General features: G+C 62.1%; 1 protein-coding gene across 1 annotated transcript in view; it reads left to right on the forward strand.

The window, feature by feature from the left end:
• The window catches only part of CFAP77 (cilia and flagella associated protein 77), a 93,147-nt gene that overhangs the window by 44,628 nt on the left and 32,943 nt on the right, over window positions 1-15,576 (forward strand). Inside the window, exons 2-3 of the mRNA XM_008152499.3 lie at window positions 5,632-5,731; window positions 6,432-6,660. Of these exons, the coding sequence (XP_008150721.1) occupies window positions 5,632-5,731; window positions 6,432-6,660 (329 nt within the window). The remainder of the gene's footprint in view (window positions 1-5,631; window positions 5,732-6,431; window positions 6,661-15,576) is intronic.

Raw genomic sequence — 15,576 nt, forward strand, 5'->3', positions numbered from 1 at the left:
CGTGACCGCCTCCCGCGGCGAGGCCATACATCAGCCACAGCCCCGCAGGCGGCAGCGAGGGAGCTGCGCAGAGGACAGAGGAGCCGCCGCGGCCAGCACCCCGAGGCCGGTGAGGCCCAGTGGAGTGGCCCGGCTGTCCCCACGCCGCTCCCCCCGGCCTGAGTGGCAGGGCTGCCCAGGCCACGCCAACAGCGACGCAAGAGCAGCAACCCGTCTACCGAGCGACACGCACCCGGGCCGGTGCCACGAATGCTCCGCGGGGCCACGGAGGTCTCCAGCCCGAACCGGGACGAGACAAATGAAGTGACTTGCTAGGCGGGTGTGGCGCTGACCTGTGAACCAGGAGGTCACGGTTCGGTTCCCGGTCAGGGCACAGGCCCGGGTTGCGGGCTCGATCCCCAGGGTGGGGCGTGCAGGAGGCAGCCGATCCATGACTCTCATCATTGATGTTTCTATCTCTCTCTCCCTCTCCCTTCCTCTCTGAAGTCAATAAAAAAATATTTTTTTAAAAATTAAGCGACTTGCCCACGGTCACATGGAAGGTGGCAGAACTGGGACTCAGTCCTGTGTGACAGTAACATGCTGGCTCCCCATCCTCCCGCTCGGCCTGGGTTCGCCCACTCGGCCCTGTTATAAATTCACAGCAGTTATACCCACAGGGAGGGAGACCCTGAACTCTGACCCTTGGCGTGTATACATGGCACAGAAGCTACGGCCTAACTGCCTTTTGCCTTTTTAAAGTATGAGTGAAATCCCGCCCCCTAAAGGCCGCCATCTCCAACCTCATGCCCTCACAGGCAGCTTGTGTGTTTCCTTCCAGGGTGTGTTTGGTGGATTTTCTCACGTGGCCGCCGCCGTCGTCTCTGTCAAATCTAAATCCTGCCGGGCTTTTTTCACTTGACATTGTTTTATTGGATCGCACGTGGGTGCGGTCTCCTCGCGTGTGGCTTTAGTGGCATTCCGTGTGTTCCCTGCCGGGCGCCCCGTGGAGCATCCCGCACCTTGTCTCGCAGGGTTGTTTATCGGCGGCTCTCGTTATGGAGATAAATAAATACCCTCTATGCTAATCATGACCACAATTTGCATTTATATTGTGCTTCTCATTCGAGGATCTTACGTTGTTGTGCAATAATGAACTACCCTCCGCGCCACGGCAGTGTGTGCGTACGTGTGCGGGGGGGTGGGGGGGGCACACAGATATTTAATAACTGCCGCGTAACTGGGCCCCACGTGACCACCCTGAATGGGAAGCGGGGGAGAGCGGAGCTTCTCCACTGCGGAACAGCACTCCTTTCCTTTGGACGCTGCGCTGGGGGTTAAGGAGCTGCCAGGAAGTGAGGTTCCTGCCTGGAGGCGGGTCCAGAACGCAGGCATGGAGCGCCCCCCACCCCCCAGAAAGCCCTGGCTTCGGAGCTGCCCCGGCCTGTCCGTCCAGCGGGGACCCAGCCCAGGCATCAGGAACAAAGCCGCCTGGCGTGGCCCATTCCTGCCTCTTGGGTGGCACGCGGGGCCTGGTTAGCATTTATTACAGCACAGTGAGTGGAAAAGAATTAGACTCGAGTCGCAAGGCCTGGTCACCTGCTTTGAAGTTGTCCCAGGAAAATGGGCCTTGGCGAGGCTCCAGGGCCAGGGGCCCGCCTTCCGGAGCCGCGGGTGACGGCAGACGAGGCAGCCCCCGTGGTCCCCACGCTGGTCACGCTGGCCACCAGCTGCTCCGAGGGGACTTCCGGGACGGGTCCTGGTTCCCGGCGCGGATGTCCGGGCCTGGTCCTCCCGGGCCCGGCCTTCCCGTCGGGGATCGGAGGCAGCTTCCGTGCAGAAGGAGCCCAGAGAATCCCAGGCCCCCCGGGACACGGACAGAGATGGTTTTAATTAGAGCGGAGAGCCGGGAAGCCAGGCGGAGGGATGACATCTTAATGAGGCTTAATGAAGCTGTCTGCTGATGGGGACAGCTGTCACCCAGGGCTGCATCCCAGCCAAGCCCATGACAGAGGAAGCTCGGAGGGAGGCAGTGTGGAAGCTGCGGGGGAGGGCGGGTGGTCGGACCCAAAGCCGGGACTTCCCTCCACATGCAGCTCTGGAGGCTCACACCCCATGACAAGGGCCGGCCCGTGGGCCCCGCGCTTGTAGCCTCCACATCTCACAGCCCACCGCGCTGAGCTGTGCCTCTCCAAAGGCCTGGAGGGTCTGCCTGAGGTGCCACCAACAGGAGAAGCGGGGGTTGAAGTGCATTGGTCTGCGACCTCTCGGAGCCTCTGTGTCCCCATCCGTCCTGGGGGGCAGCGTGCTCCCTCCGAGAGCTGTTGTGAGGGGCTGCGGTGGGGGAGCACTGAGCTGTGGTGTCCGAGCGCCCAGTGGAACCCCACGATGTTTTCTGAAGCCGCAGCGATCTCCTTAACCCCCCGCCCACCCACCAAGGAGCAGACCTCGCCAGCGGCTGAGCCTGCTTCTTGCCAATTTCTCGGGGCATCTCTTCTGTCTACCCGGCGACACCCCGGTCTGGAAAGGTCAGAAAGGTCAGAGGAGAGGAAATCCTTCCATTCTCAGGGACTTCCAGGGGGGGCCCCGCCCCCCGGCTCAGAACCACAGCCCGGAGAACCCTCTGGGAGCCGAGCTCGTTTGTCTGTCATTGTGCGCAGGCAGCCCTTGTCTGAAGCTGGGTCTCCGGTTCGGCCATTGCCCGTCGGACGTGTGACCGCCGTCCCGGGTGAACGGGTGCGAAGGGCACCCACCAGGGGTCAGGAAGCCACAGGCCAGCGCCCCTCAGCCTCCTGGAGCGGCTTCAGCCACTGTCCCCGCCCCAGGGGACCCACTGTCCCTGTCCCCCCCCTCCCCCCGGCTCCTCCCAGAGAGCCATGCTGCACTTGAACCTCAGGGGGCACGGAGCAGCGCCGCCTCGCGCGAGGGCTTCTCTCCCTGGCACTGCGTGTGCGGGCCCGGGGTTGTGTACAGCTGTGCCCTCTCTCTCCGTGGTGTGTGTTGCTCAGCCGCGGCTCTCTGGGCATCAGGGCCAGAGCACGCACTGGGTGGGGCTGTCTCGTGGGCCGTGAGGGGTTTAGCAGCCGCCCTGGCCCCGCCCCAGCTGGAGGGGAGTAGTCCCTCCCAGCCCCAAATGTGTCCGGACACGATTGGATGTCCTCGGGGGGAGGGGGTGCAATCACCCCAATTGGGAACCACTGCTATGGGGCACTCTATGGGATAAATACGTCACAACGGTTTCCCCGCCTGGGACGGCGTTTAGGGCTGTTTCCGGGGCGTGACCGTCACGTATCACGGTGCTGTGCGCATTCGCAGACAGGGGCACTGGTTTCTGCTGGGGGCCATGAGGGTGTCATCAGGTTTAGCTTTAGTAGACGCAGCTCAACCGTTTCCCACGGTGGCCGCACCAGTTCACACGCCCACCGAGGGCGTGAGCGCGCCCGGTGCTCCACACCCTCACCGACAGCACCGAGGCTGAGCACCTTAACCCGTGGGTCTTGGCCGCTTGGACGTCCTCTTAATAATGTGCCTATTCAAGTCTTTTGCTCATTTTTCTACGGGATCTGCTGCCTTTTTCTTATTGATTTGCAGCAGCTCTTTACATAGGATGGACAAGAGTCTTTTGTCAGGCCCGTGGATTGCAAATACCTTGTCTCACTCGAGGGCCTACAGTTTTTGGAGTTCGAGGCAATCTGTTCGGTCGTCCTCTTTGCAAGAAGATGAATTTCAGGGGCTACGCATCTTCTTTGTTTACCTTCAAACTCTGGCACAGGGCTTGGCGCGGAGTCGGCAGAAAATAAATGTTTGTGGAGGGAAAAGATGAGTGAGCCTCCCTCGGGGATGATCTTTGCAGCCTGCGGCTTCAGTGCGCGTCGGCAGCTGTCGGTGCCCAGAAACAGAGCGTGGAGAGCGAGGCGCCCGCCTCTTCCCCACCCCTCTGCCCGCCCGAGTGGCAGCCAGCTCTCGAGTCTGTCTGTGGGTCCTCTGCCAGCTGGACGTCTGCCCACCTGCACCTGCCCAGAGGGGGGCCTCGCCCAGAGAAGTCACATTTTAATTAACTTCCCGGCAGTCATCAGAGAGGCCGGATCATTTTCATAAACAAATGAGAAGCCAGAGCTTCGTCTGCAGCTCAGAGGGAGTCGCGTGGGAGGAATTCAAACAAACCAGCTCGCAGAGGCCCGAGCACCGGGCACCCGGCACCGCCTGGAACGCCGGACCCCGGGGCGCTCCAGCAAGGTCAGGGCCGGGGTTGGAGGGGGAAGGAAGAGGGAGAAACCTAGCAGGTTCCGTGTGGAACAAAACCGACAGCCTCCAAGCAGGCCTTTCACTCATTCACTCATTCATTCATTCACCCTCCTGTGTCCCAGCACCTCCTGTGCTGGGCCCCGGAAAGGAAGGTGAAAATAAAGACCAACCGGGGCAGGCAGATGAGAGCCTCCGTCCCTTCTGCTCAGTGTTGCTGTGAACCTAAAACTTCTCTAAAAATTAATGCCTATTTTAAAAAATGTCTTTAATGAACCTTAAAATAAGTAAATAAAGATTGAGCTCACCGTCTACCAGGGGAGACAGACGTTAAACTGGTCGGCACACACTCTGTGACTCGCTTACACTCCCTTGTGATGGTCTGCGGCTTTACTGTGGTATCACTCACACACATACAACTGGCCCCCTTAAAGCTACAACCCGAAGGCTTTCAGCCTGTTCACAGGGTTGTGCATAGGAATTCAGGTCACTTAAGCTCTGAGCCCCAGGTGAGCAGAACAGACGGTGAGAGTTACCGTGGCCAAGGGAGGGAGCGGCCACTGTGAGTGCAAGAGGTGCAGGGAGCTGAAGAATGAGGACAGCAGAGGGGTGGCCCAGGAGCAAAGGGCATTCCGGGAGGCTGGGGGCCGGCGGAGCCTGGGGGGGGGGAGTGGGCTAGCCCCCCTAAGCCGCGGGGCGTGTGGGGGAGTCAGGGAGGCAGAGCTGCGGGGACTGCCAGCTCCAGGGAGGCGTGAATTCCAGAGTGAGGAGCCACACGGGGTCCCGATCACCCCCCTCTACGCTCAGTCCCGCTCAGGTCCCCGGAGCCGCGAGGCGGGACCGAGATGAGCTGGAATGAGAAAGCGAGAGGACAAGGAGGGAGCCTGAGACCCCGATACTGTCTCTGGACCCGGGGACCCGGCAGGGCCCTGGGTGGTGAGGACGCCGATGCCGCTCTGAGTGCGCAGGACAGGGCCCCTGGCCCCGGGGCGCTGCGGGGGGACAGGGGGCCGGTGGCCCAGGCCAGACACGGTGCCTTGAGGTCCATGTGGCTGAGAAGGCACAGGGTAACGTCTTTCCCACAAACCCCTTCGGGGCTCCGGGAGGCGGTCCCCAGAGACCCAGGAGGGAGGGTAGTTGCCCAGCCCAGCGCCCACGGGTGACAGGGGCGTGTCACGGGGAGGAAGGAAGCCACGGGGAGGAAAGATGCCCGTCCTCAATGGGGGCTCCTAGGGAGTCTCTGCAGGACCCCAAGTGCAGCCGCTCACCACAGGGACTGCGCCCGCCCCCCGAGGCCCCGAAGGCTGCCCACAAGGCGGGGTAAGCGGGCATCGGTGACTCCGGCGGGCACCTGTATTAGAGCCATTGGTCCGAGACCCGGCCTCACCTCCGCTCTCTGTGCTCCCACAGGCCGAGCTCGGGAAACCGCGGGAGAGGAACTGCACCCTCCCCGGCATCGACTTCAATTACGGGCTCTACGTCCGCGGGCTGGACGGAGGGGTCCCCGAAGGTGAGAGCACGTCGGGGGGCTGGACGGAGGGGTCCCCGAAGGTGAGAGCACGTCGGGGGGCTGGACGGAGGGGTCCCCGAAGGTGAGAGCGTGTTGGGGGCTGGACGGAGGGGTCCCCGAAGGTGAGGGCACATCGGGGGGCTGGGCGGAGGGGTCCCCGAAGGTGAGAGCACATCGGGGGGCTGGACGGAGGGGTCCCCGAAGGTGAGAGCACATCGGGGGGCTGGACGGAGGGGTCCCCGAAGGTGAGAGCATGTTGGGGGCTGGACGGAGGGGTCCCCGAAGGTGAGAGCGTGTCGGGGGCTGGACGGAGGGGTCCCCGAAGGTGAGAGCACATCGGGGGCTGGACGGAGGGGTCCCCGAAGGTGAGAGTGCGTTGGGAGCCGGAGCGCTCGCCCTAGGACACTGTGGGAAATGAGTTGGGCCGGGCCAGCAGCCTCGATCTGGTGAATACCACGGTCTGGGCGTGGCGGGGGTGAAGGACCAAGCAGGGATCTAGGAAGGAACTCAGCCAGGGTTTAACCACCATGCAGGGCGCTCACCGCCCGCTGGGATCTCGGGAAACTCCCCCCCACCCCCCCCACGCAGCCTCCCGGGAGCAAACAGAGGGCCGGCAGCAGCTCCGGTGAATGGAAAGGTGCAGGACCCGATGGCCGTGCTGCCCAGCTGACCTTGGCCGTGACCTCTGTCCCTGCCTCAGCCATCGGACACTGGAACGTGTTTAAGCAGCAGCCCACCTGCCACCAGGAGCTGACCCGGGACTACATCGCCATGAACCGCGGGGCGGTGAAGGCCGGCCTGGTCACCGCCCGGGAGACGCTCCTGTACCAGAAGCTCAACGACATCCGCATCACGAACCAGGACAACCGGCGCTTCAAGAGGGAGCCCCCCTCCGTCCCCCCAAACATGACGTTCGGGATCCCGTCCCGGTAAGGCTGCCCGCGGCGCCATCCCTCACCGTGGGGGGCGGGCTTGGCAGTGACTAAATTAGGGCCTTAGGTGGGCGTGTGACTCTTGGCTCCAGGGAGGGGCAAGTGACCCAGGTCTGGCAATCAGCGCGCTTCCCAAGCCTCGGTCACAGAGACGGCTCAGAGGCCCACCTGGGCCCGGCCCAGCCCTGACGTGCACGAGGTTCTACGGAAGTCGAAGCGGGTTGCATGTCATCAGTCTCACTCAAACGGCCTCGATAGTTTTTAAAGGGAAATTCATTGGCTCACGCGATGGAGGTAGAGCTTCAGGCGTAGCTGGATCCAGGTGCCGGGCGACCTCAGCATCTGTTGTGTCTCTCCGTGCCTGACGGTGCTCCCACTTCGGGCTCCGTTCTCTGACAAGCGTCTTCCTCCGGTGGCACAAGAGCCAGGATCAGTCCCATCCCATTCCCTCAGCGGCCCCAGTGGGAAGGGTGAGGGAATTACAGAAGCCTTGAGATTCAGATTCTTTGGTCCAACTTCGGAGCATGTCTTTCCCCCCGAAGCCGCCCCTGTTAGGTTTGTGAAATACACTGACTGGCCGGTCCTGGGTCACATGTCCGCCTCTGAGCCAGTTGCCGAGGCCAGCAGGTTCTGGCGCTCTGATTGGCCAGGCCTGACCCCTTGCCCCTCCTTGGAGGGGGCTTGGTTGGAATCAGTCCCCACAACCCACAGGGGCTCATGGTGGGAAAGCTGTAGAGGTAGGACTCTGTCCCCAGAAGGGGGAGAACAGAGCACAGGAGCGGGCGACATCAGCAGGCGTCCCCGCAGCTGGCCGCCTGCCCCGCAGCCCCACAGACAAGCCCCCCGTCAGCACAAAGCCCCTGGACGCTGCGCTCCGCACCAATAACGGGGCGCGCTCAGCCCGGCACCTGTGGCTGAGAAGCCAGTGCTTGGCCCTCTGCGGGGCGGCCCCGCTTGCCCGCAGTCAGGGGCGCTGACAATCTGCTTTGTTGGTTTGTTTTTTCAAACCTTTTCTCACTGCGGTAAAACAGACACAGGATGTACCGTTTTTAAGTGCACAATTCCGTGGCGTTCAAGCACACCCACCCTGTTGCGCCACCACCACCGCCATCCGTCCACAGAACTCCTCGTCGTGCAAAACTGAAACCCTGTCCCCACTAAACTCCCCCCTCCCCCGTCCCCGCGGCCCGCAGCCCCCACGCTGCTGCCTGCCTCTGTGAGGTGACACTGAGCTGCCGTCCGCCTGGGACCGCGCCCGTGGGCCCTGCTGTGTCTGCCCTTTCACTTCCCACCGCGTCCTCAGGCGCCTCCGTGTGGTAGCCGGTGTCGACGCCCATCTTTTTAAAGCCGTGACCTCCACTGTGAGCATGGACCCCGGCAGTGCCTCCGCCCCCCCTGCGGACAGGGCCGCGCCCGCCTGCCTGTGAGCAGTGCCCAGTGCACGCGGCGAGCGCACCCCTGCTCCGCCCCCGCTGTCAGGGCATCCCGGCTCCCGGGGGAATTCTGTTTCGTTTTGGGGAGCCTCCACGCTGGTTTCCGCAGCGTGTGCCACCGCGCCCCCGGATGCTCTTCCCTCGGCCTCCTCGCGCCACCCTAAGCGCTAAGGCCCGCTTGTCCCCACAGCCCCGCAGCCCCGGCTCCTCGGCCTCACGGCTCTCACCAGAAACGCCTTCCTGTCGCCGGCCCTCAGGACCCGGCATCCGACCTGAGCCAGAGGGGAAGGCCGCCGCGGGGGGAGGGGGGGGTAACTCACTGTCCGCACACTGTGCTCCCCCACTTTTGCAACAACGCCCCACGTCAGGCCCTCCAACACGGGGCGTCTCCCTGGCTCCCCCGTCCCGACCTCCTGCCGCCCCCAGCACCTGAGCCCTCCTGGCCCTTTTCCTCACACACAGCCCCTCTGGGCACCCGGTCCCTAGACTTGTCCGTGCTGGTCACGGTCTCTCAGAGCCTGGTGTCCGGAGCCGCCCTGGCCGGTCAGCCTGGTCCTGGTCCCAGCGTTGTCCCCGACTCTTTCCTTCCTGGGTTCCGTGTCCTTGTCCGTAATAGGCTGGTACAGGGGTCACCGGGGACTCCGTGTCCTCGTCCGTAATAGGCTGTACAGGGGTCACCGGGGACTCCGTGTCCCCGTCTGTAATAGGCTGTACAGGGTCACGGGCGTCCCGGGACTCGGTCCGCTTCGTTTCACCGTACGGAAGCGCTGTGCAGGAGGCGGGCAGGGCTGCGGCCAGCGAGGCGGGAGGGGTTTGCTTGACCTTCGCAAGTTCACACAACTTCCTCACAGCAGGGCGTGGCTTGGCCGCTCAACCTGGAGTGTTTATATTTTAAAATGTAAAATATTAACATGTACAGACATCAGCGGTCACCTGGCTCAGCCCTTACTGAAAACCAGAAAACAGAAGCTCCGGGAGGTGAAGAGACGTCCCCAAGGCCACAGAGCAGGTTGTGGCCAGACGGGAGCCGGCTCTGGAGCCCGGCGGGAGGACTCCCTGTCCAGTGCTCGCTCGTCCGCCTCCTTGGGACTGAGGTGCAGCCAGCCCCCAGTTCCCGGGCCTGGGGCTCCGTTTTCCCCGCGTGCAATGGCAGAGCTTCCGTCACGGCGCTCAGAAAGGACATCCATTATGGTCCGCTTTCAACACAAAAACCTTAAATCGCTGCAAACCCCAGCGGCCACCATCCCAGCGCAGGACGTGATGGAGTGCCGGCCAGATCTCCCGCGATGGTAAATGGGCTTTGCATATGCAAATTGAATGGATTTTAAAATGGTATTTAATGACAATTTTCGTAGCAGACGTTAACATTAATTGCACAGAAATGAAAATGCTGCATTAGGTTGCTGTTAGCAGCAAATACCGCGGCCATAAAGCTTCATCTTCATCAGCGGCGGCCCTTCCGCTAGTGACAGGGCCGCTCAGCAAATTGCAAGCAAAAGGGCTTTTATGGAACAAAAATAGCCCCCAAAGCAGGCCCGAATCAGCATCAATTTCACTTTATTTCTCCGTAAATGGAGGTTAAATGGCTGTCGGAAAAGCTTTTACTGAGTCGGCCCGCACGCCCCTCAGCCGTACAGCAGACGCAGGCGGGCGCAGTTAAAAAATCACCCCCCACCCCCACCCCCACCCCCAGCCCCGTAACGGGGCTATGACTTTGAAGTTATGGGGCTGAGGCCCATTCTCCAATGATCACCTTTTACAAGCCGCGATTGTGTTTATTTCTTTACTTTAAAAGCGTGTTTTAGACCAAACCCGACCACACTCGACTACCCGAGGAGTGGTTGGGGAGATTTGGTCCAATAAGTAAGTAAACCAATGAGCGCCGTCCACTCACAACTACGGAGATGTTAAAAAATAAAAACAAGCCCCACTTCAGACTCAGCACAGGAGCAGCTCGCCGGAAGCCAGGGATGCCAGGGAGCAGGGGGCGGGGCGTGCAAGGTCCCACTCTGACCAGGCTCTTCCCGCCCCAACATCACATCCTCCTGCCCTTGCTATGGTCTGCGATGGACACAATAAACAGACGGGAGGGGCCTGCACCCCTCCGCCTGCCCCGCCGCCTCCCAGCACCAGACGGAACCCCAGCCTCGGCAGCGAGCCGACCTGGCTCCCAGGCCACACGTGTGGGTCACCGATCGCCACTCGCGGGGAAAGGTGCACTGACCCCACCAGCCTCTGTGGCTAAAAGGAAGGGGAGACCAAGCTCGCATCAGGAAGAGGGGGCTGTGCAGGCAGGCCAGCCTCAGCGATGTCCGTTTGGCCCAGGCAGTCATTTTAAAAAAAAATGAAATGAGTCGCTTCATTTCAGAAGCCAGGAGATTTCATATAGACACCTGGATCTCCAGGTTCTCTTAAGACCGTGGTCGGCAAACTGCGGCTCACGAGCCACATGCGGCTCTCTGGCCCCTTGAGTGTGGCTCTTCCACAAAATACCACGGCCTGGGCGAGTCTATTTTGAAGAAGTGGCGTTAGAAGAGGTTTAAGTTTAAAAAACTTGGCTCTCAAAAGAAATTTCAATCGTTGTGCTGTTGATATTGGGCTCTGTTGGCTAATGAGTTTGTCTTAAGAAGTCAGAAGCCCGGGCACCGGCCCCGCCCAGCTGCTCTCTCACTTCCATCATCGCCCGGGCCCGCTGGGCACTGAGCTGGCAGCCGCTGGTGCTCCCCGGTCACCGCCATCCCTCAGCTACTGCTGCCTCTGCCGTCCTCCGGCTGCGTGGGGGCCACGCCTGACGGAAGCGGCCGTGACGGAGCTCCCAGGCAGCAGGCGTCTGGGGCAGGGGTCACAGCAGGACAGGGAGGGGGCAGCCCCCTGGCGGAGGCAGGGAAGACCACCCCTCCGGCGTCAGGCAGCTGGAGAAGCCCGTGTCCTCTCGCGACCGTGTGCCCGCCAAACCTCAGAATTCTAGTCGGGGAAGAATTTTCCATTTTCATTCCCAGAGGCTGAGGCCGTAGCCCAGATGGCAAAGCATGCTGGGACCCAAGGTTTATAAACAGATATGTCCGGAGGCCAGACATGTAACTATTAAAGAGGCACTTAATTATTGATGCGTTTTAACAAGTGTTTGCAAATGTTCACATGCCCTCGGCACATCTTAATTGTGACTGCTCCTAATTGGTCCAGGGTTGTCCATGATGATGAGTCAGGGATGGCGGGGGTGGGGGGGGGGGGGAGGGGGGGCAGTGAGAGCTGGGCAGCAGCTGGTGCTCCTGGCAGATTCTGGACGCCCAGGGTTCTGCCACCGCCCTGCCCAGAGCCTCATGCCACACGCAAGGCGGGGATGCTACCGGGGATTCACCACGCAGTGCCTGCCGGGAGCGGCTGGACGGTGGGAGAGCCCGCTTTGAACTGAAGTGGCAGCGACGTGTTATCGTTACTATTACTGGTCAGGCAGCGAGCTGAGCCCTCAATGCCTCCTCTCCGTAAGTAACTGAACAGCCCCGTGCGTGCACGCCTGGAACTCTGCAGCCCCATCCTACAGAAGAAGAGACAGAGGGTCAGAGAGGAGGAGCCGTTTGCCCCTGGCTGCTCTGCCTCGGGGCGGGGCTTGGTCCATCTGATCTGATCTGCCTGCCTCGCCAACACCAGGATGGAGGTGACCCCGCAGAGACGCTGCCTACATTTCTCTGCACCAGAGAACAAGAGCCCGGGCCGGGGCAGGGTATCTGGACACTGGGAAGCCGCCCTGCCCGGGCTCTTCTGAAAGCCTTTACCGTGATCTGGCCCCCAGAAACTCCACACCCTGGGCGCTCCCGGCCGGCTTCCGCTCACCCCAGCGTCCTTGGAATCCGAACCCGAAGCCGGCGATCGCGTAGTTAAGTGAGAGCCGGTAGAATACGCAGGTCGCCCACCAATTAGTCCAGGCTGCACCGTCCAGTCCTGTGCTGGAAGCGTTCGGACCACAGAAAAGCGAGAAACACCGGAGAGGGCGGAGCCGCTGCCAGCCAGCCGCCCGCCCGCGCTCTGCCGCCCGCCCGGCTCTCAGACGCCGCACAGCCCGACGCTGACAAATGTGAGGGACGAGGGAACTCTACAGGCTGTTAACAAATGCCTGCTGCCTGACAGGCGTTTTGAATCTCTCTGCCAAGCTGATTTATTTTACAAATTTACAGTGGGCCCATCCATCACTCCGGAGCCGCTGGCCCAAACCCAAGCCGCCCACCCACACGCCTGTGAAATGCTAACAAGCCCCTTCCCAGGCAGCCCGCTCAGGGCGCAGGCCTGTTCCCCCACGGGGAGGCCAACCCCGATTTATTGGTGGCCTGAACCCCGGCTGAATGAACCCGGGCTGACCACAAGGGGGAGCCTGCGGGCCTGGCAAAGGCCCCTCACCTCTCCTGAATGGCACCCCGTCTGCCCCGCAGCACTGACACCAACCACGTTAACTAAGACGCCCGGACTACCGACTAACGGTGGTGGGACGTCCAGTCTCTCACTGTTACATTCGCGCAAAAGCAATGCGCGTTCGGTAGAAACTGCTTTGGATTTCGATCTTTCCTTGTGACACTGGGTAGGCCGTGATCACAGGGTGAACGACTGACCTCTGAACAGCCGAGCGAGTGCCTTTTCCACGTGAGGTATTCCCACTGACGGTGGCGTTACCAGCCGCATCCACCGTCAGTCGGGAGCGTCTGCCGCTCTCGGCTCTCCGCCCGTCTGCTCCACCGGACAGCAGGTCCTGGAGGGCAGGGCCACCGCTGTGTCACCGGGTTCTCAGACACAGCAGGCACTCAGCAAGTGTTTGTTGGGGAGAAATATGGCCCAGGGCCCTTTAAGGCTTTGAGGCAGCTGTTGAAAGTGAAGAGACCACGCCGCTGAGACCCAGCGAGGAGATGGCGAAGCCGGGAGTCCTGTGCCATTTAACCCTCTGCCGTGCTCCCCTGTCGCTGCCGCTATGAATCGGCACCGTGGTGATGCCGCCTCAGAGAACGAACGAATGTGTCCTTTGGCCAAATTACTAGAGGCAGCAAGTCCAGAACAAGGGAGGGGACCTTCCCACTCAATTCTGCTGCTTAGGTCACACTTGTAACATCAAGTAAAAAAAAAGAAAAAAAGGTGGGACATCGTACATTTGGGGAAGGCCCGTAAGCAGGAGAGGGGATACATCAGGATGGTGGATGGGATGAGGGGAGGGATCCCACACGCCAGGCCCTGGGAGAGGGAGCCATTGCCCCTCCCCAGCCCCGTCCACGATGGAGCGGCCCAGCAGCGGGATGGCATCTACAATGACAGTCACAGTGATCCACAGCTGGCGCCAGTGAGCACGTGGTGGGGCCTGCCTCTCCACAGAGCAACCCAGCACCTCCATTTAACCACGGGGAAACTGAGGCACGGACAGGTATGTCCCTCAGCAAGAGGTCGCAGGTGATAAGTGGGAGCGTGGGGACTCAGGTCCAGGCAGCTCACGCCAGGACTTAGTGCCTAGAACAGACCCTTACAGGAGGTGAAGGTGTTGGCTGGCACCCCAGACCCACACATGCTGCCGGGCCGGGGCCTGGGACACCCCAGACTGGGTCCGATGGGGGCCCCGTCCTCCTCAGAGCCAGCTGCGTCCCCGTTAAAAGAAGCCCAGGCAGGGCCATGCCCTGGGGCAGGTGTGGGCAGGCCCTATCCCCGCTCCTGCCTGGAGCCCAGCCTCTCTGGGGCCTCCCGTCCCCCCAGCCTCCGGCTCGCTGCTGCCTCCAACGCAGCTCTGTGGCCAGAACCAGGAAGGAGACATTTTTCATACCCAGCCTTTCCCTCTCCGCTCTCCTGCGCCCCGACAGAGATTTATTCCCGGCCCCAGGCTGATGGCGCTGGGAGCAGGGAGGGCTCAGGGAGGCGCTGATGGGCCCATAATGGATAGGGCCGCCGCTCCCCCGGGGCCTGTCCCGCCCGAACCCCGTCATCCATCAGGAGCTGCGGGGCCGGGGTCAGTGCTAACGAGGCCCAGCCGCTCCCCCTCGGGGCCTCCCGGCGCATCGCACAGGCTCCACGCCTGCTTTCGAATTTTCCAGAGCTGGGCCTCGCCCGCCCGCCCGCCCGCGGTGGTGGGCAAAGCGTGGGGCGTGGGCTCAGAGCCCGCCTGCTGCCCCTCTCCTCACCTCGCAGCCTTCGGTCTCCACACAAGTAGAGGGGTTGCTGGTTCTGCCCGTCCGGTGACGGTGACCCCTGTGCCGTGGGGTCAGAGGAGCGGGTGCTGCTGGGAGCCAGCCAGGCCCCGCACCTGAGTCGGACCCATCGCCCCAGGCTCTGCTACCACACCCCCGCCCGACAGCGGGCGCGATCTCGGATGAGCGTGTCCTGCCGAGGACCCGCAGACGGTGCTCCGCTCAGGCCCGCCCCGGCGCCCCGCTGGTTTTCATTGCTGACACTCCCAGCTCCTGTTTCTGCAGCTCCAGGCAGCATCTTCCCACGGGGCCCTCAGAACAGCCCTCTAGGCAGCAACTCTCTTACCCCCATTTTACAGACGGGGAGACCGAGGCCCAGAGACTGTGCACAACCACGCGGCCACATTTCTCACCTCCCCCTGTGCTGCCTGTGCTGGGCATTCTGCCAGGCGCTTGGCACACAGAGAGGAGATAAGACACAAATACAACAGGCGGCAGACGGGTGAAACGGCAGCGCAGTCCCCGCTGCCTCCGGGCGGGCGGAGGGCGGAGGGCGGGCACAGAGAGGCTTGGGGTCCCATCGGACTTGCTTACGCTGCCTCCCCGGTCCTGGAATGCAGTAGGTGCTCCGTAAGTGCCTGTGGACTGACGGCACGAGAGAGAACAGAGAGCTTGACGGGCCGCATCCGGTGCGGACACGGCCAACGCGCCAGTGCCGAACACGGGAGATGACCAGCCCTTTCCGGGCGCGGACCTGCCTGGCCCCGGGCTTCAGCTCTTCGCGTCCTGGGGCCCCTGTAGCAGCTCACCGCACACTTGGTGGCTCTGAGACACGGAAATGCATTCTCTCGTTGTCCCAAATCAAGGTGTCACCGGGCCGCACCCCGTCCGGAGGCCCTGGGGAGAGCCCTCCTGCCTGGCCGGTTTCTGGCAGCTCCTCGCACTGCTCGGCTTGCGGCCCCATCACTCCCACCGCTGCCCGTGGCCCCGTGGCCTCCCCTCTGTGCCTGTCTCCTCTCCTCCTCTACAGGACCCTTCTCCTGGGCTTAGGGCTCCCCCACATCACCCAGGGCGGCCCGTCTCAGGGCCCTTAAGGTAGTCTCAGTGCCTCCTTTGCCAGGCAGGTCACATTCACGGGTCGGGGGTCAGGAAGAGGACGTATCTTTTGGGGGCCACCCACCACTCACCCCACCCACTGCGGTCATCAAAGCATCTCGACGCAAAGTCAGAACGTCCTGCATGTGAAAGTCATCGGCTTGGAGGAAACCACCGTTAGATTCGTTACGTGATGTTACGATGGCCGCCCCAGGGTCTGTTACACGTTACACGTT

The sequence above is a fragment of the Eptesicus fuscus genome, chromosome 15 (genome assembly GCF_027574615.1).
Source record: "Eptesicus fuscus isolate TK198812 chromosome 15, DD_ASM_mEF_20220401, whole genome shotgun sequence".
In the NCBI taxonomy this organism is placed as follows: Eukaryota; Metazoa; Chordata; class Mammalia; order Chiroptera; family Vespertilionidae; genus Eptesicus; species Eptesicus fuscus.